General features: G+C 26.3%; 2 protein-coding genes across 5 annotated transcripts in view; one reads left to right on the forward strand and one right to left on the reverse strand.

The window, feature by feature from the left end:
* heph (polypyrimidine tract-binding protein 1 heph) overlaps positions 1 to 22,783 on the reverse strand; it is a 200,899-nt gene extending 178,116 nt beyond the window's left edge. For 2 of the 4 annotated variants that reach the window (XM_089222008.1, XM_089222007.1), the window contains exon 1: positions 22,527 to 22,779. The gene's annotated coding sequence lies outside the window, so the exon portion shown is untranslated. Of the gene's footprint in view, positions 1 to 22,526 lie in introns of all 4 variants that reach the window. The other 2 variants (XM_089222004.1, XM_089222010.1) reach the window with 2 other exon arrangements.
* LOC149057710 (KRAB domain-containing protein 2-like) lies at positions 16,935 to 19,143 on the forward strand. Its single transcript, XM_089223714.1, has 3 exons — positions 16,935 to 17,197; positions 17,574 to 18,783; positions 18,850 to 19,143. The coding sequence occupies exons 1-3, from the start codon at positions 17,019 to 17,021 to the stop codon at positions 19,141 to 19,143; spliced, it is 1,683 nt and encodes a 560-aa protein (XP_089079840.1). The 5' UTR covers positions 16,935 to 17,018.
* Positions 22,784 to 24,207: the final 1,424 nt, after the last annotated feature.

Raw genomic sequence — 24,207 nt, forward strand, 5'->3', positions numbered from 1 at the left:
TCATTGATTTTAAAATGTATTACACACAGTAAACACAATCTAACAAAACTGGAATTCTAACATCATAAAACAACGAACGCGAAACAAACATTTTTCTTTAAAACATTCACATAGCACTTGTGGACCGTGGTTTTTATAAAAAAAAAAAATAAAGTTATGAATAGTTAGACCCAGACATATACTTTGAGTAACGAATAAAGTATCTAGTCTTAACAAAAAAAATAATTAAGCAAATTAAAATTAATTATGGTTAGCCTCACAGTGTCGTAATTTAGTGATATTTGTGGGGGATTTTAATCTCTTCATGATCTTTGAACTAAGACCGTCCGGCAAACTATGATTGCACCAATCTATTTAATTTGCTAAGCTTCGGAAAAGAATTTCCAAAAATTTCCTGCGAACTGAACTACATTGTAATGACGTATTTCAATATATTTGCTCAATATTACAATAATGATATTAGTGCTTATTACAAATTAATATTATTTTAGTTATATACAGCTGAATATTCGGGTTTTTATGTATTTTTTCTTTAAAATATACTATTTATGCTTAAAAAGTACTTATATAGTTATATATGGTTCGCCATTTAACAAAAAAAAAATCATAAAAGAAATACGACACCCAAATCCCCACTTTTCCATATTTACGCCTCTGTAGCCTCAAAAGATTTTAAGTCATTCGATTTATAGTTGAAAATGTATTCTACAGCATCATCACCAAATGTGTGTTTGATTATATTCATATTTTTCGACAATTAATAAATAAATAATATTATTTTCATAGAGAACATTTAAAATTCTAATCCGTATCGAAGATAATAATAAATTCATAAATAATAATAAATAAAAATAATACAATTCATTTTGACAACAATTTCACAACATTTCTAGGAACTATTGACGATAGAAAGTGATACGCTGTAACGGGTCCGCTGTGTATCATTTATATGTTATTTTTCCAGAGCCGTTACACGTCCATCTCCCGCAGTCCTAAAAATTGATAAGCTTTCTATCGCCAATTATTGTAAGTATAGTAAATTATAATAGTTACTTTAAATTAAAACAATATAACTTTATTAGTTCTATAGATACTAGCCTATGAGTATAGGACTTAATGCATCTGTGTGAAAATGTACGAGGATTGTAGGTAATTTTAGCATTTAAAATAAAAATAAATTTCACATAATTTTCTACAAGATAAATAACGTTTATAACCCTGTAGAAATCTACGACATTATTAAAAATATAAATTCTATATTTGCATATATGCACCAAAAAGACATAAACTTACAAATGCATATAATCAACAGATGTTTCAATCGAAGCAATATATTAATTAAAATATGCATATGGCTCTATGTATTATATTGAATTTAAAATATATAAATACTACTTCTCTGCATACAAAATTCATAAATATACAAATCGTGTGCACCTTCGGCTAAACAATTCTTATATAGATTAAATTTAGTTCACGATATAAATTAGGAAAATTCGATATAATTTCTTAACACCGTAAAGTACTTAAACCAGCGGATAACTATAATAAATACGATTGTTTAATATTAATATAACCATATGAAATTGAGTTCGAGTAACACAAGTGTTATTGTGAATGATACTGCTCTCGTATGCGTGTTAACAAATAATTGTCGCTATACATAATTAACAAACAAATACCATTAACCGGGAAGTAACCGTCATAATTGAAGGATAATTTTGGACAAGGCACGTTTTCCCTCGAGGATTATAAAATTGATAACACAAAAGTAGCTAATTTTCTACAACATTATTTAAAAGATATTTTACCCGCATTATTTTTATATAAAATGTTCATCACATATCTTGAAAATCACAAAAAGTAATAATCAATATTTGGACGCACTTATGAGTATTTATAGAGTATAGTCTTAAAGATAAACAAAATTCATAAATTGTACATAGGAAACAGGTTTTTCTATTATGTATAAGATACCAATAATTATTATAGTGAAAATGACTATGTAATAAAATTCATAGATATTAGATATTATAATTTATAATATATATAACAAAGTTAACAATGCCTCGCTATATAATTTTAATAAGCTGCTATACTATCATAATCAACATAGATTTATCATTCGAACCATAATACCAAAGAAAACCCGTCAAAACGGTTGTCGAAAATATTTGTTTGTACGCTACAAAGAACGTTGGTTTTACAAATATATTTTTTTTTATTTTTAACTTCAACTCACGTAAGAACAATGATAAATTAAAATGTCCATTACAACACACCATTAATAAAATTCGATCAGATAATAAAGGCCATTGTAAAATATGTACAATTTATGTTCACCTTCTTTCGAGTAGTTTAAAACATTTTCTTGAAGCATTACCACGCGGTAAGCCAACTCAACTGAATATTTAAAGAACGAAACGCAGTACCAGAGGTCAGATAGTAAATAATTGACAAAATCCAAGACTTAGCCACAGGTCTACAAAGTCGCAGTACTTCGGTTTATTGTGCACTTTAGATACGTGATCGAAATAGAAAAGTCTAAAAGAAAAATAATATATTATAGTTTTATAGTAAAGTACTATAATAATATTTTAGTTAAGCTATCTATGAACAATTTATAATAGTTTGTTAGTCAGTTTACATTCGGCCATCCCTTTTAAACTAATGAAAAGTATACAAATTAAATTAGATATGTTTCAAGTTAGGTAATGAATTATATTATGTGCGCAATATTATTGAAATAATGTGATATTCATAAGTTAAATTTAAACTAAACCAACAAAGCACATATTTCTTTTACGAATTAATATTGCAATTTTATATGTAAGTAAATAAATATAAAAAAAAAACACTTTTAAAACTTTATAAACAATTCAGAAAAAAAAAATATTTTAAACAATAGAATTTTCACCGTTACGTTGATAGTATGCATATATTTTCAGGGTAATCTTGCAAAAGCAGACACCGTTACGATCTTTTTTAATTGTACCTATTATTTTTCAGATTCACAACTACTATGAAGACCCACTGTTTTTTCAATTAACCACAAAAAAGGGTTTAAACAACGTTAATGCAAAGGGAAAAAACTTACCAAATTGTAGTCATTAATAATAAAATAAAAGCCCTCAAATAACAATTTTAATAGCCGTAGGTTCTATTTTGAACGCTAAATATAAACTATTAAAGAATTATAATTTAAAGACACTGTATTTTATAAACACATCTTCTCAGACTTAATAATATTTTTTTTTTTTACAAAATATTAATGGGCTTAAAAATAAAATTTTTCATGGAGGATTTTGTAAAATTATTAAATCATCTAATTCATGAAGTATACTACCTAAAAAATTAAATATCACATGAAATGAAATACAATATTACTTTAAAGTTTAAATAACATAAATATACAAGGTTATACATTTGATAATCAATTATCTAAATAACTAAGCTCACAATTTCGAATAGTTTTTACTTTTCAGAAAATATTATTTTAACATAATTTTATGTTTTTGCAATGAACAACATTTTTTGTAGATAAATAAATTTATTTTTAAGTTCTTTGAATGGCAAATTTCTATTTTGAATTTCATATTTCAAAGCAAAATATATTTTAGAATTATGTATGTATGCAGTATATACTTATATGTTATGTACAGTATATAAGACTCCATTTTGAAAAATCTGCTCTAATTTACTCTACTCATCTGAACTTAGAAATTTGAAATACTTATAACTTATAACCATAAACTAATTATCAGGAAAGTTAGTTGGTGTATATTGGTATAAACCAAAAAAAAATGTTGCTTCTAAGTATTAAATTTATAATTGTGTTATAGGTATGCCATTCAAAAAAGTGAAAACTTAAAAATTATAAAATAATTATTAAGAATATTATTAAGGAATAACATCAAATTATGTAAAATTATATTTTCAAAAAAATATTAATTTCAAACTGAAAGTGTAGATATTTAAATGAACTAGGTATCTAAGTAACTTATAAAAATAAAGGAGGAAAAGAAGGTAACCGCTATGCAAATACATTAGGTGTCAAATGTACCTCATAATTGAATAAATCACTGTAATAGATGTATTCAAACTTCAATTTGAATTCAATGAAAAATCATTACATACGATTTTACTAAAGTATATTTTGTGATATATTTTATATTGATATGGCTATTGTAGTAATTAATTTTACAGTTAGTAATAGAATAACTAGGTTGAAATTAATTTTTGCCGAAAACATTGTATTTACTATATTATCATTTATTATAATTAACTTTTGACTCAATATACCGACTTATTACCGTTGAACGGTGTAATATAGGTTTGTGTTATAGTTAGGATAAAATTTATATAAATATTTTAATAATATGCATAAAATATAATAAAAGTGTTAAGTCTCGCGTATAATATTTTTTAATAGCAACAAGATAACTAAAAATTATATTATGCTCTGCAATACAGTAAGTGTTGACGCGTGGGCGGATAGGCCTACCGAGAATTTTCTAGTGAGCCCACTCAGACAATGTGCCCCTTTTTTATAATTTTACACAATAACTCTGGTGATATTTTTCATGTAGAATCCCAAAAAACGATTCTTAGTGAAGAGCAAATGTTAACATATATTAATGAGAATTTTTCATATGTTTTTTGATATTGTTCTTAAAGTAAATTTTTTTATTTATTATAATTACGAAAGAATGATTTATTTTGTTATATTTTATTTAAAATATTATTGGAATTATACTCAAGTGTCAGTAATAAAGCATATAAATGTAATAATGAATCTTGTATATTCAATTTTCAAGCACTTTTGAAGTCATTTACTCGAAGTAAAATTTAAAAAAAATCAAATCTTTCAAATTTTCATAAATATCTCAAAAAGGATTTATTCAAAATATTTTGAAAATTACATCATGTATAGAAAATATTAATGTACACCTTTAGTGAACATTGCAAGTATGGTATGATTATAATTTTTTTTTTTTTTTAATTACAACAAAATAAAAATAAAACATATTCTTAAAAACAAAATAAACTTATTCTGCTAAATATTTAGGAAAATACTTATAATTTTTAATTTAAATTTTTAACCTCCCAAAAATAACAACTCCTTACATCCAATTTACTGTCAGAAACAAACCTCTAAAGTCTAAATTAAGGATTAAAGAATTTTTTCTGTTATATAAAATCTTTGCAAAACACACATGTGGATGAAAAAAAAACTGTATATTATCATCTTAAAATCAATATATTCATCACTCTACTAAGAATCTAAAACAGGGCCATGAGGTCATGAATGAAGTGATAAAAATTATTTGAGGTATTAATAACACTTTTGAAGCGAATATAATGTATTTCTTTTTCAATTTAAATCCATTTGAATGTACCAGCGAAAAAATAGTCACTGATGAGATTTTAAATAATTAAAATTTAGTAAAAACAACAAAAGACCCACGTACTTATTAAAACACCCTAGGCATGTAATGAAAAAAATAAAAAGCAGGAACAATTATTTTTCATCCACTATTTCATTCCAGAAGGGTCACCAGCATCTTTTTATTTTCTCATAATTATTATTTTTAAAATACAACAAAAGCTTAGATTATGACAAAAGAAATTTATTGCATTACATGCGTCCATAAATTATCCACTCAAAGACAATGTTATAGCATCACAAACTTTACCAGCAAGTAGACTACTGACTAGGAGAAAAGACAATAAAAAACCCAATCGACAAAGGTTACAAAGTGAAAGATACTTTATTTAATAGATTGTTTTAATTATTTAAAAAAACAACATTAAGAATTCTATACCAAGTACGAACAAATAAAAAAAAATCAATTAAACGTGAATTTAAATTTAAACCCTGCAGTATGTTTCATAATTGAAGAAATTATACCAACATTTTCATTTTGAATATACATATTTTTTAATGCATATTGGTTTTCTAATAATGTAGGTTATATTATTTTTTCAGTATTATGTATAGTTATTTTAGTATTTTTTTACAAGTAATATATATATATATATATATTTAATATTTATAAATTGCAGACTACAGTTATTGGAAGTAAAATGATGAAATTAATTTTTCATTTCAATGTAGTACAAACACTAGTACATATTTTTATCAAAGATATTATTTAGGTATTAAATAACTTAATGTACGAGAATTGGTCGTATCGTAAAATATTAAAATTGTTGAAATCTCTATACAGTTTCTTGATTTATTAGTCACATATTTTTTTATCATGTAAACAATTCTCGAATATTATATCTATACCTCAAATATTGTAAAAGTAAAGAGGAGGGTTATAATATTATAAAAGCATCGAACCATTTAGAAACAAAATATTATGTAAAACTTTATTGTGTGTTGACCATCTGTATTGAAATACTTTACATACCAAAAATATTTAGGATAAAAATACAAACAGGGGAAAAATGAATAAAAAAAATATACTGGAATTTAAATTTGACAAATATTTTTTTTATTGTTGTAATATTTCTAATGGACTGCCATGAATTAATCGTATTACGTTGGTACATGTGTTTTTGTTTATTTGACGTAAATTATACACACACGCGTACATTCGCAAAACCCCCAATTTCAATAATTTATTAATATTGTAGAGCTACAGCTATTAGGGACTGGTGCAATAAAAATACTATGGAATATATTCTCAGTATAATTTCATTGAGTATAATATATGCATATATATAGATATTCTGAGGTTCTCGGTAAAAAAACAAAAAACTGGTATTTCATAAAAAGTATTTTGTAAATATATTTTTAGTACTTTAGTTTTTAAAAATTTTAAAATATTAATTATTAACATTATTAACATTATTAACATATAACATTTTTGTTTATTTAAAAAAACTATTATTATTAAGGCACATTATAATATTATCTTTATAAAATACATTTTGTTGCCAAGTTATTTTACATTTAGTATATTTCACTATTAATTGAAACTTTTTTATGCTTTTAGAACGTTAAAATAAATGAAATGTATTATTAAAAAATAATAGTAAAAGTATTATATGATTTTTTTATAATTTAAATTTCTAAATATAGTGCTTTGTAGTAGGTACTAAGAACAAAATTTTTTTTTTTATCATGTAATATGCAATCTGTACAATTTAGGCACAGAAAGCATATACGAGAAAAGTAACACAAAAAAAAACAAAATTATGATTTGTAAATATACATGGGTCTATCAATTACCTAAAATGTATTTATTTGTTAAACGTACTCCGTTGTTAATTATTATAAGCTCATAATATAACGTAACTTCAGAGAATATTTGGTTTTAAAATTAAAGAATTCTCAAAAAATGTATGATGTTTATAATGACACAACAAAAATGTTAAAATAAGTAAAACTATTTTTACAATAAACTTTAAAAAAAAAATGTTTTATTTTGTAAATTAAAAATTAATATCATCAATGATTTAAATAGATAAACAATTACCTACATCATCTGGAGATAATCAATTATTTAAATTTAAATTGTTAACCAATTTCCTCGAAAAGACATTTTTATGAAAACATTTCAAAAAGATTTTATCCAGATTATTTAATATTATAATTTAATGTTTTATATAATATTAAAGCACATCTATACAGATGAAGTGACATTCATTTGGTAAGGCAGAAATAGGTATATTAAAATTGTGTAGGGTAGTTTTTAATATAAAAAATAAAAGATAATAACTGTGCATTTTTTCAAACTCGTAAATAATCAAACGCTTAATAAAAAGACTACGTAGTATAATACTGTAGTATGACAATGTATATAGTAAATACTAAAGGTACTCAGCAATATTATAACAGGCATTTGGTTTATATTGTATATCTAGTAGAGTTCATTGGTCACTATTCACAACCATAACACCACGGTGTTTCCAAAGTTTTTTAAGAGATTGAAAAAAACTGTCACCGTACATTTCCGCTGGTTTTTACGGCGATATTATGATAAATAGTGAATTCCGAGAGGAAGGAAAAACAATAAAAATAAGGAGAAAAAGTACTCTTGCAATAAGTTATGCGTAATATACGTACGAGAAGTTTTGGAAAACACAAGGAGAAAAGGAGAAAAGATGAAAAAACTGTGCCGTTATTAAAATCATTGAGACTGTCGTAAAAACTGGCCGTGTCAAGATTAAAAAAAACATAGAACTTATCTTTTTATAGTGTGCAGGATAACACGTAACTGGCCGAATACGTTGAAGCAATGCACTAGAAAAAAATAGGAAGGGATATACATTTGATTTTTTTTTTCATAAACTTCGATTTCTATGATCATAATAAATATATAAATTAATTGATTGCGTTGAATACAAATTTTAGGTTCTTACAATATTATAAATCGCATTGTTTTCCTCGAAATGTGTAAATCAGATGTGTAATAAATATATATAGGTACACATATATTGAGCATTCGAGTACAGGTACAATCTAAATTAGTAAAATGTGAGTTGCCAAAAACTCTAAATCCTCCAAAATTCCAAAAATGCAAATAATAAAATTAGATACCCGCCTCTTTATTTATTTATTCCCATTTAAATGTGTAGTAAATGTTAATGAGTTTGATAATAATTGTATTTCGTGGTAATTCCGGGGTGTATGTTGTATGTTTGTAATTTTGAAATCAAACAATTTAAATTTCTATTCATGTTATACAGTGCTAAAATTAGTATTTTTAAAAGCTAAAAAGTACACCAGTCACCAGTTATTTATTTTAAAACTATATAAAATTAAATTTTCAAATATCGTCGATTTTTAGTTCTACATTTTTTTAGTTTAAAAATGCAAGGTATTTTTATAATTTATGATAATTTATAATTTAGATTATTATAGCTTTAAAGAAAATCTAGAAAATCTTAATTTTTATTCGCAGTAAATATCCAACTAAAATTGATAACAATGACCTAACACTAGATCAAACTGTTATAAATACTGTTCTGTTATTATTGAAAGCGAAAATAGTATATCTTTCACACGGTCAAAAAACTTGAAAATTCAAATCGTTATTAGTATAATTTAAAAAAAAAATTGAGCGTAAATTAACAATAAATTTCACACCAGCGTCTAAAAATTATTCAAAATCACGAACATTATATTGAGTTAGAAATTCATAAAAATTGTGTTTCTATATCTAAGATTTATAATATAAGATTCTTCATAAGTTTCTCAACCTTAAACAAACAAATAATTTACTGAAAATTCAAATTAATTTTTTATAGTTAAAATGTTTTCATCATTAGATATTCACCCGAAAACAACGATTTCTTATGATTCTTACTTTTTCCGTAAAAAATTACAGATAAGTACTTAAAATTTTTATAGAATATTTAAACTAGTATTTTCTATACAGGGTATAATTACAAAAATATTTTGACTCTTTTTGAGCTAAAAAAAATTGTTGAATACAAAATCCAAGGTTTCTCAAGTTGTTATAATAATATTTCGACTAAAACCATTTTTTTATAGGTATTTAAAGTTCATATTTTGACGAACTTCATCAAAATCTGCGAAAATTCGAAAATAATTTTATGTACACTTTGTATTGGTATAAGGATTGAAAATTTAAAATAGGGTTTCAGCTAGGTCATATAACTTATGAATATTTCATTTTGAAACCAAAGAATCTTAATTTTCTATAAATAAAGTCTGCTTTACTAGATATATTAATTTCAAATTTGAACAGAATCAGATTTTTAAATGGAGAATAACGATTTTAGTTTTTTTTTAGAATTTAAAAATATTATCACAATATTGGCTGATAATCTTACAATATTTCAGAATCAGTTTTTGTATTTTATTGAGATTTTAACATTTAATTCAAAATTAACACATCTATAACAGTAATCTACATGACACCTAATGTATGGCAGAGCGGTACCAACTTGCCCGCCCTATTTTATTTTAATTTCTACTAATACCAGCACAAAATATTCATATTAATACTGTTCTTTTTGTCATTCAGGTCGGATTTGTATATTTATACTTTATGAATTTAAAAAAAAAAATTGAAATCAACACTATGTTTGTAATTTGCAAATTGAAATATTATAGAGTAAACTTATACAGTGGAACTATACGACCGTCTGAATAAACATAATGCGCGCGTACATATATAACGTGCATAGCTGCTACTTAAACATGCTTTTAAACCTGCAATTCTTAATCCAAACGGCAAATTGTAACCGCAAACAAATTCACCACGGGCGTGAGTAAATATTTAACTGACAATATCCTATAGTATCTTGGGTCATGGAAATACCTGGAGGACATTTTCGGTAAAAGTTAATCAAGTTGCCACGTGAAATTATTATAAACTTTATGTGTACACAAGCAACTAAGTTATGCACCAAAATTGATTAAAACTTTTGTATATATATTTTTGTTTCATACTAATTAATCGTATTCCGACAGGCTGACTGAGGATGAGAGTATACAATCATGGTGAAGAAGGGGAAAGAGAAAGAGGGGAATGACACTGCGGTCAGTCGGTACAGGACAGACGTGAAGGAACGTAAAATAATTATTAATTAGTGCTCCTACATCTAAAGGTATAAAATATAAAAGGGAAAAAACTCAAATCAATAGTACTAAAGTGCGTAAAATCTAAAATGTATGAAACCCTTATAAATCATTCGGAACTAACAGATATTTTAAGTAAATATTTTAGAAAATTCTAAGGAATATCGAAATTCAAATACGAGAATCTACTATAAATAATTATTTATTTTATTATTAAAATAATTAAACAGCATTACTCATTACACAACGGTCCATACGATATTATTGATATTAATATAATAGTACCAACGTATAATGTTAAATAAAAACCCCAACAAATTCCGATATTTGTTTTATTTCTCTATACGGAATTTAAAAAACACTATTTGAAATCTTCACCCCCTTACAGTTAGCAGCACAACTATGACAGACACTCATAAAATACATTCAACAAACTTGTTGGACATTGTTGGATCAATCTCAGAATTTGTTGGACATTATTTTCGCCGGTAGAGCTTTTGACACTTTTGTGCTGGCAAATATACTACAATAGTATAACTTTATGTCAGCAAAATTTCACCCCTATAAAAAATGTCAAGCGTGATTTGTTGGACATTGTTGGACCAATCTGACAATTTTTTGGACATTATTTTCACCAGTAGAGCTTTTTCAACCTTTCAGGTAGCATAGCTTAGAAAAAAGCTCTCCCCACGAAAATAATGTCCAAAAAATTGTCAGATTGGTCCAACAAGTTTGTTGGATTTGTTTCATAAGTGTCTGTATAATAGTTGTGCAGTTGTGCTGCTAACTTTAAGAGAATAAAATCTTCTGAACAATTTACAATAAAATATAGTGGTTCTCACTTAAAAACAAAAGTTTGTATCACTGCAAGATACTCAGAATTGCATAAAAAATCTCGTACTTTCCTGTTATACGAGACTACAAGTACGGGCCCACTGAACACGATTTGCGATGCGAGCGATATTGTCCAGCGATTTTTACGATTTTGGTGAGATCAGTCCCGCGTTTTATTGTTTTGTGGCGATTGGTTTTAATCGTCAAGATTACTTCGTTTGATTCAAACCAAGTGAGTAAAATACTCTTATCCGAAAGTTCTACTTCAATAGAAGCAAAAGTTGAAATGTTTTAAGAACGTTTATGGGTACACGAATTAATTACAAATATAACCTGGATTGTACCATCTATAATCATCTCTTTACTTAAATCAGGCCAACACTGTTGAATAGTAGTCCTACTTCTATGACCAGTATGGCGAGGGTTCCAAATTAGTTCTTTAAAAAATACTGGTGCAGCTTATTTTTCTGGATCGACCGACATGACCGACCTCTTTTGAAGAGCGATTAATCGTTTAAAAACAAACTATTTTGATTTATTTGCGTTAAAAGCGATATATCGTAAAACGCAAAACGCGAAACGCTAACAGTGTGGACATGCTATAGTTATTCTATGATTTATATAAAATCGTAAGTTCGCAAAACGCAAAATCACATATCTCGTTCAGTGGGACCACATACCTTACGGCAATTTTCGCGACTACCACCCAAGACTACCTCCGTTATCGTAACTACCACAATTAGCTTAACGATATCCATAGGCTGCGTTTTAGCGTCGCAAATACATTGTATAAATATAAAATAATGAGTTTTTTTTAATGATATTTATTAATTTAATAATTCTATGATATGTTGATAAAATATTTAAAAAATTGAAATTAAAAAAATGGAATAAGAAATACCTTACAATATTAAAAAACGTATAAAAATTAATTTTAAACAAACGACGGACTATGATAGGTATTTTATAGTAATAATGGTACTTTTACCCGCCGAATTATTAGATTACATGTATTAATTGTACGATGTATTCATTGTTATACCTATATGGATGGCGGAGCGATAACAAACCTGAGTGGCGAGGCTATTAAGTTTTCACTCACCACGCCAGAACTTTAACAAACCATATAACCGTATAAAAATTATTGTGACAGTCGTATTGCACATATTTTTCGTTATATTAATTTGGATATGGACGTATGGTCTCTAGCTAAAACCGAAGAGGAAGCAGTAAGGCTGCTTCAGGATCACGGAATTTTACATTCCGAAAGAACCTTCGAGAATGGTCATGACGCAAAATTGTATTTTGGAAAAGTAATATGTTGGAAATGCAATATTAAAAATTGCAAAAAAAAAGGTATGTGTCCGAAATAACACTTGGTTATTATTATATATATTTATATATTATTATATATTATTATATATAAATACAATTCGAATGTGGCCATCTCCACAATACCTACAGATTAAAAAAAAATTAAGATCGCCCCCGCATGTACGACGTTCTCTTAATAAAAATAAAAATAAGGTAATCTTAGATAACAGGATTGTGATGTTTCACAAAAAACAGCGGTAGTCGCGATAACGGAGATAGTCTTGGGTGGTAGTCGCGATAATAGCCGTAGGTCTCGTATAACAGGAAAGTGCCAAAATCTTAAGATTTGAAAATTTGATTCAATTCTTCCATATACTTAAATATTTCAAAAATCAGTATTTGATGGATTGTTAAAGGAAAAATGGAGCTATGTATAACAAGAATTGCCTTATATAATAGAACTACAAAAGATACATTTATTTATAAGGCCATTACACACACATAAACCGGCACATAAATAATATATATTTTATAAATAGTATGTATGATGTGTAATGTGTATCGTGTATAATAGGTGAATACTGAATAGTATAGTAGCACTTATTAAAAACAAACAATTTTAGTGAAATAAATAATTTTATTTATATTACCTATTTTATTAATTAATTGCATTTGTTATAATAACCACCACTTTGAATATACCTATGAATATAATAATACAACATGAAATGTAAATCAATTTATCATTGTAAAATTACTAAAAATATCATATACCTATAGTTATTACCTACTTAATAACAAAAAATACCATTAATATTTACTTACGTTAAGTCATATTATAAAAAAAAAACCTAAACTTAATATTATATAATTAATAAATAATAATTACAAATCGAACACCAGGAAATCACTTACGCATCAATTAAACAGACAATGTATAGTACCAAAAGCCAGATACTTTGTTTTAGTACATAGATCTCCCTAGAACCGAACGATTATCAAGTTCTTAATTTTATTGAGACGCTATATTTATTCAATCAATCTACACTCATCTTTCAAACTAAAAATTAGGTGTTTAAATATTTTAAAAAAATAACAAATTAATAAGAAAAGTGATGCAACAACAGGCGTACACCTAAACTTTTCCGGGATTGCATGTCAATTACCATACAACATAAGATAGATTAAATGTAGAAGGGAAGGACAGGATGGTTTGCTGATTTGAATTTCAAATTAAAACTTTTTAGTCTCTCGGTTCACGCTTATAATCCCGCAGTGCCTCGTGTAAGAAATTAAAGGCATCGGAGATCAACGCCAATGTTGCTTTTACGGTTTCATAACTTACAACAAATTTCAGATATGTCACTAATGTCACTCATTATTATAGAATTTCAAAATATTTGACACAATCATAATATACCATACAACTTGCAAAATAACATATTAAACTATTTATAGTACCTGCAAATATAAACAAATATGCCATCGCACTCGATCTGCAGCAATTGGAAGTCGGGTATAGATTATTTTAAAGTTCATCTTAATTAAGAAATTCATAAAACAGTTTTCGAGAATATTGGGAAAAAATTAATGGGAGAAAAATCTGTTTTGTTTTTTTCGTATTCAAACAATTTATTACTTATATTCATTTTTTTACTACTCAATATAATTGCCAGAACCTAAACTATATTCCAACCGTAATTTTTAAACTAATATTTTTCATACTTAGTTAAATTTTCATGAAAATACGTATTTTATTTTTAAAGTTATTTGTTATTACCTACAATAGAATGAAATTATTTTAATTCATAGAATTAGCATTGCGAGTATTTAGTCATAATTTTGAATACTGTTTAAACACATGTTTTATGATTTGTAACTACCGGATGAGGTCGGAAAACCGTATAGACAAAGCTTATCTAAAACCGTTTGTGTACTATCTGATGACAAATATGCCCACAGGGATATCTTTTCGATATTTCCACTCATTTGAAGACTAATATATATACACCTACATGGATGAAATAACAAACACATTTAAACCAACCCCTTGTTGGCGAAATTGATTTAGAGGAGTTATTAATGTTCTACGGATACATTTACACAACGGGACAATGAATAGTTAACTAATATATGTATATGATATAAATACATGTATTTAGTAAATGGGTATATCATGATTATTTAGTTATCATAAGCATGTTTAAGGTTCAAACAAATGAAAGTTTATTACAATATTAATAATAATTAGGGATATAGGTAATAAATAATGGTAGATTTTTCATTGTTTGAGTTTTATTTCTTTTAGTTATCTATTTACGATTAAATTTTCAGAATATTTTAACTTTTTTTAAAACTATTTATAGCCAGTTTCGATTTTCTCAGTTTTTTTTATTGAAATGCTTATGGAAAAAATTTGGCTGTCTAAAAGTCCTTAAAATTTAATACAAGGTTTATATAAGTTTATTTATCGTAGTAAAAAAAAATCAAAAAACGTTAATCACAATGTTTACTTATAAGCATTTAAAAGTTCAAATGTTTACGAAATATTATGTCAAAATCACCTAAATTTGCATGGAATTATGAAGTTAGAAATTCATAGAATTGTTGTGATTTATACCTAAGATTAAAAAACCCAACACAAGGTTCTCCATAACTTTTTTCTTCAAATAATGACAGTAGTAAAAAACTCCAGAGTCAATATAGAAAACATTTTGTGAGCGTATAAAAATATATTATAATTTAAATATAGGTAATATAATCCAAAGACTGACTATCCAAGACTGACTATCCAAGACTGACAAATCATCTCCGTTCAGAATCGTTTTTCGTATACAATGATACCTGTCATTGCATTCACATTTAACACATCGATTATAGTGACCTAATCACCATCTCTATTATACAGCAGAGCGATACACACTTTCCTACTTTTTGTGAAATTAAGTTTATCTAGTTGTTAAAAACGTTTTAAATTCAAAAATTATAAACATTTTTAAATTTTTTAAGAAAATTTTTAAATAGATACTTGTTTATTTTTTAAACAAATTATAATAAATTATTTATTACTTTTCAAATTAATGAGTTACTTGAAAAACAAATAACATTTCAAAAAACCATAAAAAATAAGCCACATACCTACACAGATAAATGGTTTTACAATTAAGTTTTCTACAAATCAGATTTACAAATTGACTTGAAATTTTCAAATAAAATTTAAATTAGATTTTTATTTTTAGCATTAAAAAATTTAAAAAAATTTTACATGAAAAAAAAATTAAAAACATTGATTATAAATATCATAAAAAATGTATACAATCAATATTAATTAATATATTATATATAATTTAATAGATAAGTACCTATAAACTATAAATAAATATTACCTACAAGTCTATAAGTACAATTTAAAATCTGTATACAATTATTACAATAAATATTAAACTAATTTAATAATTTAATTAGATTAAAATATAAATAACATGAGTAACATGTAGAGGTAAAAACCCCTTGGTAAAACCTCTTTTACTAATTTAATAAGTCTCTACAACATTGATGCTTTAGTCTATGTGGTGAGTTTTTTGGGAGAGTGACTATGAACCTGTGGGATATTTAAGTATTTGTAAGTATTCTTAAATTATGGTAGAAGCGTTGGTACATTATTGAGGCTAATTCAATGGTAGGTAGTACTTATTTTTAAACTGTTGTGGAGAGATAGAATTGAAACATATCACAGGGTGTGGGTTAGGAGCCTCAGCACCTATTGATTGAAATGCCTGAATTTTCAAATGTTTGAGGGTTTAGCAAGACCCCAGTTGCAATTCTATAAGACCAAACTGGCCTTATAATTGACTTATATATGTTACCGGCAGTATGGATAATCCGGTGTTTTGTGAAATGCCAAAAATCACTCGGAAATATGCACAATACGAGCTTTGCCTAGGTATTATGTATAATGCCAGAAGTGGAATAGGAAATATGATCAAAATAAACAAAATTGGGTATCGCGAAATCTGCGCTTTACCTATTCACCAACGACTTTACTTATCGTTTATTGTAAATGCGTGTGCCGCCGCGTGATGTGCACGATTGCCACGATTTGACACAATAAAGATAAGAATCTTAATCTTTATTGCATCAGATTCATACCCTACTATAAAAATAATAATTCTGACGAACTATATTGAACATATTTTTATTATTTTATCGTCATTTTCGTGTCTCGTCGCGGTGTGAACTAAATTGAACATTCTTACTTTTATTCTTTTATCGTCATTCTCGTGTCTCGTAGCAGTGTGGCATTATTATGGATACGATTAATATGAAGTCAAATTTTTATAACGAACTACATAAAAACCGTAAAAATTTGGCTAATAATACTAGTTTTTTGTCTGATGAAAAATATAATGAATTGATAGAAATTATTGCAGAACTTAAAGCTGGACGTAAGAAAAAAGAACCTAAAGACTTCCGTTTAATCAAAAGGTAAGCAATTCATATTAGAAAAAATACTTAAATTCAGGCCTTAAATTTAAAAAAAAAATATATTGTTTTCTCGTTATTTTAACCGAGGGCTGGGGCTGGGATTTTGATGCAATGTCATCTTTTTTTCTGGTGTTTTGAAATTATTTTTTTATTCGTTAAGTAATTAATTATTTGTTAAAAAATCATTAATTTGTAAATTTTAAATAAATAAAATATTTTCATGATTTTTCTACTGCATATTATATGGCGTATTTCGATACTTTTTAGTGCATAGAAATCCGCACCTTTGAAGCCCTGCTTAAAGTACTTTTATAAAATACAGCCATCTATTTTTTTATTTAGATTTATTTTAATTGATTTATTTCTGTTATCGTAGGTATGATATGCTGGTTGTACAAGGAAAAACGAAACTTATATTCCCTGTAAAAGATGACAATGTTGTTCTGTATTATGTGCCAACCAGTGAGCTATTTGATATATTGCAAGCCACACATGTATCAATAGGACATGGTGGGCGTGATCGAATGATCAAAGAACTTGGTTATAAATATAAAAATATAACACGTAATGATATAGAGACATTTTTGCATTTTTGTGAACCATGTCAACAAAAACAAAAAGGCTCGAAAAAAGGAGTGGTAGTTAAACCAATAATATCTCCAGACTTTAATTCCCAATGCCAAGTTGATTTAATAGACTTCCAGTCTCATCCTGACGGAAAATTTAAATTTATTATGGTGTACCAGGATCACCTCACTAAATTTGTTGTTCTCAAGCCCCTCGAATTTAAACGGGCTGAAGAGGTAGCCTATAATATTATAGATATTTTTACGTTGCTTGGAGCTCCTACTATTTTGCAGTCTGATAATGGACGAGAATTTTCAAACCAAATAGTGTCTAATTTAAGAAACATGTGGCCCGAATTAAAAATAGTACATGGCAAACCGAGGCACAGTCAATCTCAAGGTAGTGTAGAACGTGCAAATCAAGATATTGAAAATATGTTAACAACGTGGATGCAAGATGAAAAAAACCGACACTGGAGCGAAGGACTTCGATTCATCCAGCTTATGAAAAACCGAGCTTATCATTCTGGTATTAAAATGTCTCCATATGAAGCTTTATTTGGCTGCAAAATTAAAATTGGTCTAAACACTTCAAATTTACCACACGATGTAATAAGTACGATAGAAAATGAAGAACAGTTAGCTGAATTAATTACAGAACAGTCACAAAATGTCGAAAATGAAGTATCAGCTGACACAGAACATATCACAGAACAACCACAAAATATTGAAAATGAAGTAACAGAAACAGAAAAAATTACAGAACAACCACAAAACATCGAAAATGAAGCATTAGATACAGAACAACAATTAGCTACCACTATCAAATTAAATAACGAAAACGCCAATGTCATGCGAACTAGAGCCAAAGAAAATCTTGAAAATCAAGCAAAAAAAATGATGGCGTGGTCGGATAAGAAGCTATTACCGGTGGCAATTCATTCAACTGTACGTGTTCCAGTTCCTGGGGTAGATAAAGGACGTTTAGATGCAAGAAGTATACTGGCAATTGTTTTAGAGGTAATAAATAAGTTTAAAATTTATGCATTTAATATTAATAACTATAAGGTATTTTATTTTTTTTAGATGACAAGTGATGGTTTTTATCGATTAGGAACTCGGGATGGAGTTCTGAAGCAGTTATATGCCAGAAGTCAGTTTACAGTATGTCAGAAAAAGCTACTACAAATTGACGAGGTTCCAATAGACACAGAAGTGGCATTACGAACAGTCGCAAAGGAACAGTCCACAGGAACTGGCCAAGGATTTTTAAAATGTATTTGTAAGACCATGTGTCAAAATAAAAAGTGCATTTGCCTTAAAAATAATGTTTTGTGCACCTCAAAATGTCATTTTTCTACAACATGTTGTAATAAGTAGTTATTAGTTTAAGTAAAATGTATAAATAATATTACTTAATAAAATAAAATAATATGTTATGAATATGTTATATTATGAAAAATTGTTTGTTACTTTGCCTAAAAAGAAATTGGCATTTTATATAATGCCTAGGTATTTTATAAAATACCTAGGTTATATGTAAAATAATATTAAAAATTATATGTTCTATTTATATTGCCTAAAATGGGTCAGCAATATGCATAATGCCTAGGTAGTTTCCAAAATACCTGAATTGTCTATATTGCCGGTAACATATATAAGTAGTTTGTTTTGGAGTGATATTTTAGAATTTAAGAGAGGACAGAAGAGATGAATAACCATATTTTTAACTAACATTTTTTACATGGCTAGACTTTAATAACTATAATCATGTCTGCCAATGTTATGTAATATGTACTGCCATTATATTCCTTGATTTTAAATACAATGTACATTTAATACACCTACCAAAGAATATTGAAAATTATTAACATTTCTACAAAGATTCTAATAAAAGTAATACTGATAATATGAAGATATAACAAAGAAGTAAATAATGATGAATAATTTGAATAATAGTAATAATAAAATGAAAGTGAAAATTAAATCACAATAATAAGTAACATTTAAATAATCCTGGTAAAGTGATTAACATTGAAATTATGACATATGTTTAATTCGGGTTAATTCTAATATTTTTTTGAAAAACTATCAATTGATTTACCTAACAATAAATAACTGATTTTGAATAATACATTTTGTTGTTAGATTTAAGGTTTAAAAACTAAAAAAATATATTAAGAAGTGGAATTTGAATAAGATCAGACAAATTACATTTTAGCAATGTTTTATGACATTTTATAGAAATTATAAATTATACAACAAAAAGACATACACTCAACAACCATCTAATTTCTATTTTAAATATACCTAAATTAATTTTCATATATATATATATATATATATATATCATACAATTCATTGCAATATAAAAATCAATTGTATTAACTATTAAGACCAAAATCTACTTAAGGTTCACTACCATTTCAGCAAATACCGAGTGTACTAGGTATCCAATGCACATCAATCCCAAACTGAAATATACCCTCCAGTTGGTAAAAAAAAAATAATTCTGTGGCTGTGATTGTAGAAATTATAATTTAAGTAAAATAAAAAAAAGAAAAAGTAAGCTTCGTCATGTTTTTAAAATATACTATTACAATTATTACACCTATTATAATCATATAAACACACTTAACTGTTAAGGTTAACTTGTTGACAACGATATTATTTATATAATTTAACAACTTAATTTTTGTTTTTAACTAATATAAGTACTATATGATAAAATTCTACACTCACATAATAATTCATTCATATTTTACTGCTGCACTAAAATTGCAAATACCTACAACAGAATTATTTTGTCTATACTTGTTGTGCGAGTGCTTTATTCAAAATATTAATTACATTTTCCAATTTTTCAAATTGTTGTATTGAAAAAGTAGAGACAAATTCTTTTAAAGTAAAATTACTCATAAATCTATATAAAAAAGTTCCGTCTATGCCATATTTTTGCATCTTTCTTCATTATATAATAATGATATAAAGTCTCATTATTATATTGTACCTATTTAAACTAAGTAAATACTATTATGAAAAAAATATTTAGGCTCCAAATTAAGGTTTGCACATCAACCCCGCAATGTATAGTTGTGGTACTTTGTATTTATAATTAAAAATCTTAAAATTATATTGTTTTTAGTACAAATATAGAAACCTAAGAATCTTACAAATCACATATTATGACTTAGAGTTTATCCTTGATTTATGTTTAATTATGGTTTTTCAATTACAATTTGGTATTATTTAATTAATAAATTACTAAAAATGCATATTATAGCCTGGTCCAGATAATTTAATCAAGTTAAATTTATCTATCAATATTAAATATCAGCTATCCTATCTAATGATGTATAATGTATTGGCAAGGCTAAGGAGAGCAAGGTCTACTGTGGTACCCCCTGAAAACACAATAGATAGATGGTATTAAGTATGAAAGAAGAACAAAAGTAGATAAAAATAATGCTAAATAAATATTTGTATTATTTTTTAATGATTTTATATTAGTTTTAAGTTGAAAATAGGTCTCCTAATATTTTAATATGGTTGTTTAGATAAATAATTTTTTTAAATCACCAAAATATCAGTAAACAGCTCCTGAACAAGAGGCTCCATCTATTGTTATTCCTAAATAACTGTTACATAATCCAAATTGTTAGGTATAAAGATATTTCAATAAATTTATACATTAAGATAATAATCATGATATATTATAGTAAAAAATTAAACCAAAATCAAAATCAAAATATATAAAATATGTTCAGACATTTTTGATGGGTTTTGCTAAATTTATATTAAGACGACTTATAACCAAGAAGAATACATTTTTATTTTCAACTATTTTGATAAAGGTCAACTAGACAATAACATAAATCTTATAAATTGTGTACATCTCTATACTCTATAATACACTTTATAACAAGCACAAATTATAAAAATTTAAATGCGGTTAAAATTGTTCATAAACAATATTTAATAAACTGGTAGTTAAATTGTACAAGATATTTTGTATGGTTACATTCATATTGATACTAATTTTTCAATTATTTAGATAGATCAGGAAAAGTATCACATTATAGCAGTTTTGAAATATTCCAATCAAGCTCCATTTAGATACCTAGGTATCTTAATATAAAGTGTTATGCTAAACAGTTCCCACCCGTTCCCGGTTTCAAGAAGGAAAAAAAAAAGTATTTTAATATAATTAAAAAATGTTTCCAAAAAATAATCAACATAATAAAAACCCAATTTTTATAATAGGTAAGTTATAATAACTTCATGCCTGTTTTTTTTTTTTTTTTTTTTAGTACATTTAGTTAAGATAGTATCTACTATATAACTAACTTCAACATTAAATTAGTTAAATATTAACAATGATGTTTGACTTGATCAGTAAACTGTAAACAATTTAAAATAATTTGAAATAAATCAATAAATACCCCCAGATTGAAATTTAAAAGCTTAAAAGTCCATAATAAAAGTGCTTACATTGTTTCAAAATATAAAATAAGTCGGTATATTATATAAGTAACCTATTACCTACCTATTTTAATCAAATGATAAATTGGACTTTGCTTAATAGAAGGAAAGACAGGTAAATACACATCTGGCTTTATTTCATAGGCATTAATAATGTTTCCCTAATAACTATTTAGCAATAAATAATTTTTATAACCTAACCTAACCTCCTGAACCCTACAGATAAAATATACTTTAGAATTTTTATAAATAGTACATTAAATTATCACGATTTTACTCACCACAGGAAGATCCAATAAGTAGAGCTCGAGATTGGTTCAAGATGACATCTACAAAACACTGGTACATTAAACTACTAGAATATTATAGAGTTAAAGACATTTACTGCAATAGGCCGGTAGAAATAATTTATTGAGCATTCGAGTTTGCACGCGACCAGAAACAAAGTTCAACACCCTACATGAAAATACATGCGACCACCTGTTAATGGATTATCGATAACAATAATAATAGTAATAATACAAATAATAAAAGCTAATAATAACACAACGTTTTGGTTCTAAAATATAAGCAATGATAATGTTTTTATTTTTTGTTTACATGTCTAATAACAGTTTATGTAGTATCTTTTATCTTTCTGATAATACACGACGAACAATGATAACGACAATGTGCGTCATAGATATTATAGTAGGCAGTATAATAATATGATTATGAAATACGCGGGAAAATACCCTTTTGACTAATATGAAAAGAATATTATGTGTATGCCAAAAAACCAAGTCACAACACAGAATTAATAATGTAATGTATTATAATCATTTAAAAAGTATGTAATAGGTCAGTCATACACTACACGGTTAACGATAAATGGACAGCTAATATAAGTTATAACTTATAACTAAATATAACTTATAACCTTGAATTGAGATATTAACTAAATCAAATCTCAACCTGTAAAACTGTGACAATAACCAAGTCGAGCCAAACTGTCAGTCATTCGAAAAAAATGGTCACCATTAAATCATTCGATCCATCCATCGTTCGTACAATTATTATAGATTTTATCATGATATTATTGTTATAATATACTCTGTTGTATAGAATAAAAAAGATTGTTTATTACTGTTGTATTTGTATTATTGAAAACAGTATGGCAATGACACAAGCAAACCAAAAAATGTCGTTGAATGAATTCAATGAATTATTATTGATTTTTTAGTTGTCATCATTGGTGTATTGATGATGTTTTTTGTTTTCATATCGATACAAAAATGGTCAGCTATTACATACAATATACATATAACATTATTGTCATTATCATTCATATCGACTAGATACAGTATACTTTTAAGCTTTCTATACATATATCCAGCAATCGATGTAGAATTAAAATCTTATAAACTTATAAGTAACACGATATACGCCACAACAGTTGGCAGGATCATATTATGTTATCTGGTGTATCACCATGATTCATGAATCACAATTGAAAAATATTTAAATAAATTTAACATTTATATCATATATAATATGATATGGTAAACACATAAATATATATTAGGTAATAAATTATATTAAACGTTAATTCTGACTAAATATTTGAGCATTAATGGAAGACCACTTAAGATATTTTAAATATTTTAAAAGTACCTACCTTAATAGAGATTCCGTCGTTCCCACAAATGTTGCCATTGAGTACATCATTGATTTCAGGCTCAAATAACCTGTATCTTGGTCTTATTATCGTTGATTTAACATTTAAGTATGGAGAAGGTCGTATATATGAAAACCAAAATAAGGTTCTCTAAAGATGAATGCAGCCCTTTTAGTGTTCACAAAAATCAGAAATAAGATAATTGTAGATATGATTAATTCCATGTTTAAGTTAGTAATCTAGTTTAAATCTAATAAATTGTAGAGGTTTATAAAATTAAACTTGTGATTTAAAGAGCATATAAA

Source organism: Diuraphis noxia, unplaced genomic scaffold (genome assembly GCF_037042655.1).
Source record: "Diuraphis noxia isolate RWA-SAM2 unplaced genomic scaffold, SU_Dnox_SAM2 contig0003, whole genome shotgun sequence".
In the NCBI taxonomy this organism is placed as follows: Eukaryota; Metazoa; Arthropoda; class Insecta; order Hemiptera; family Aphididae; genus Diuraphis; species Diuraphis noxia.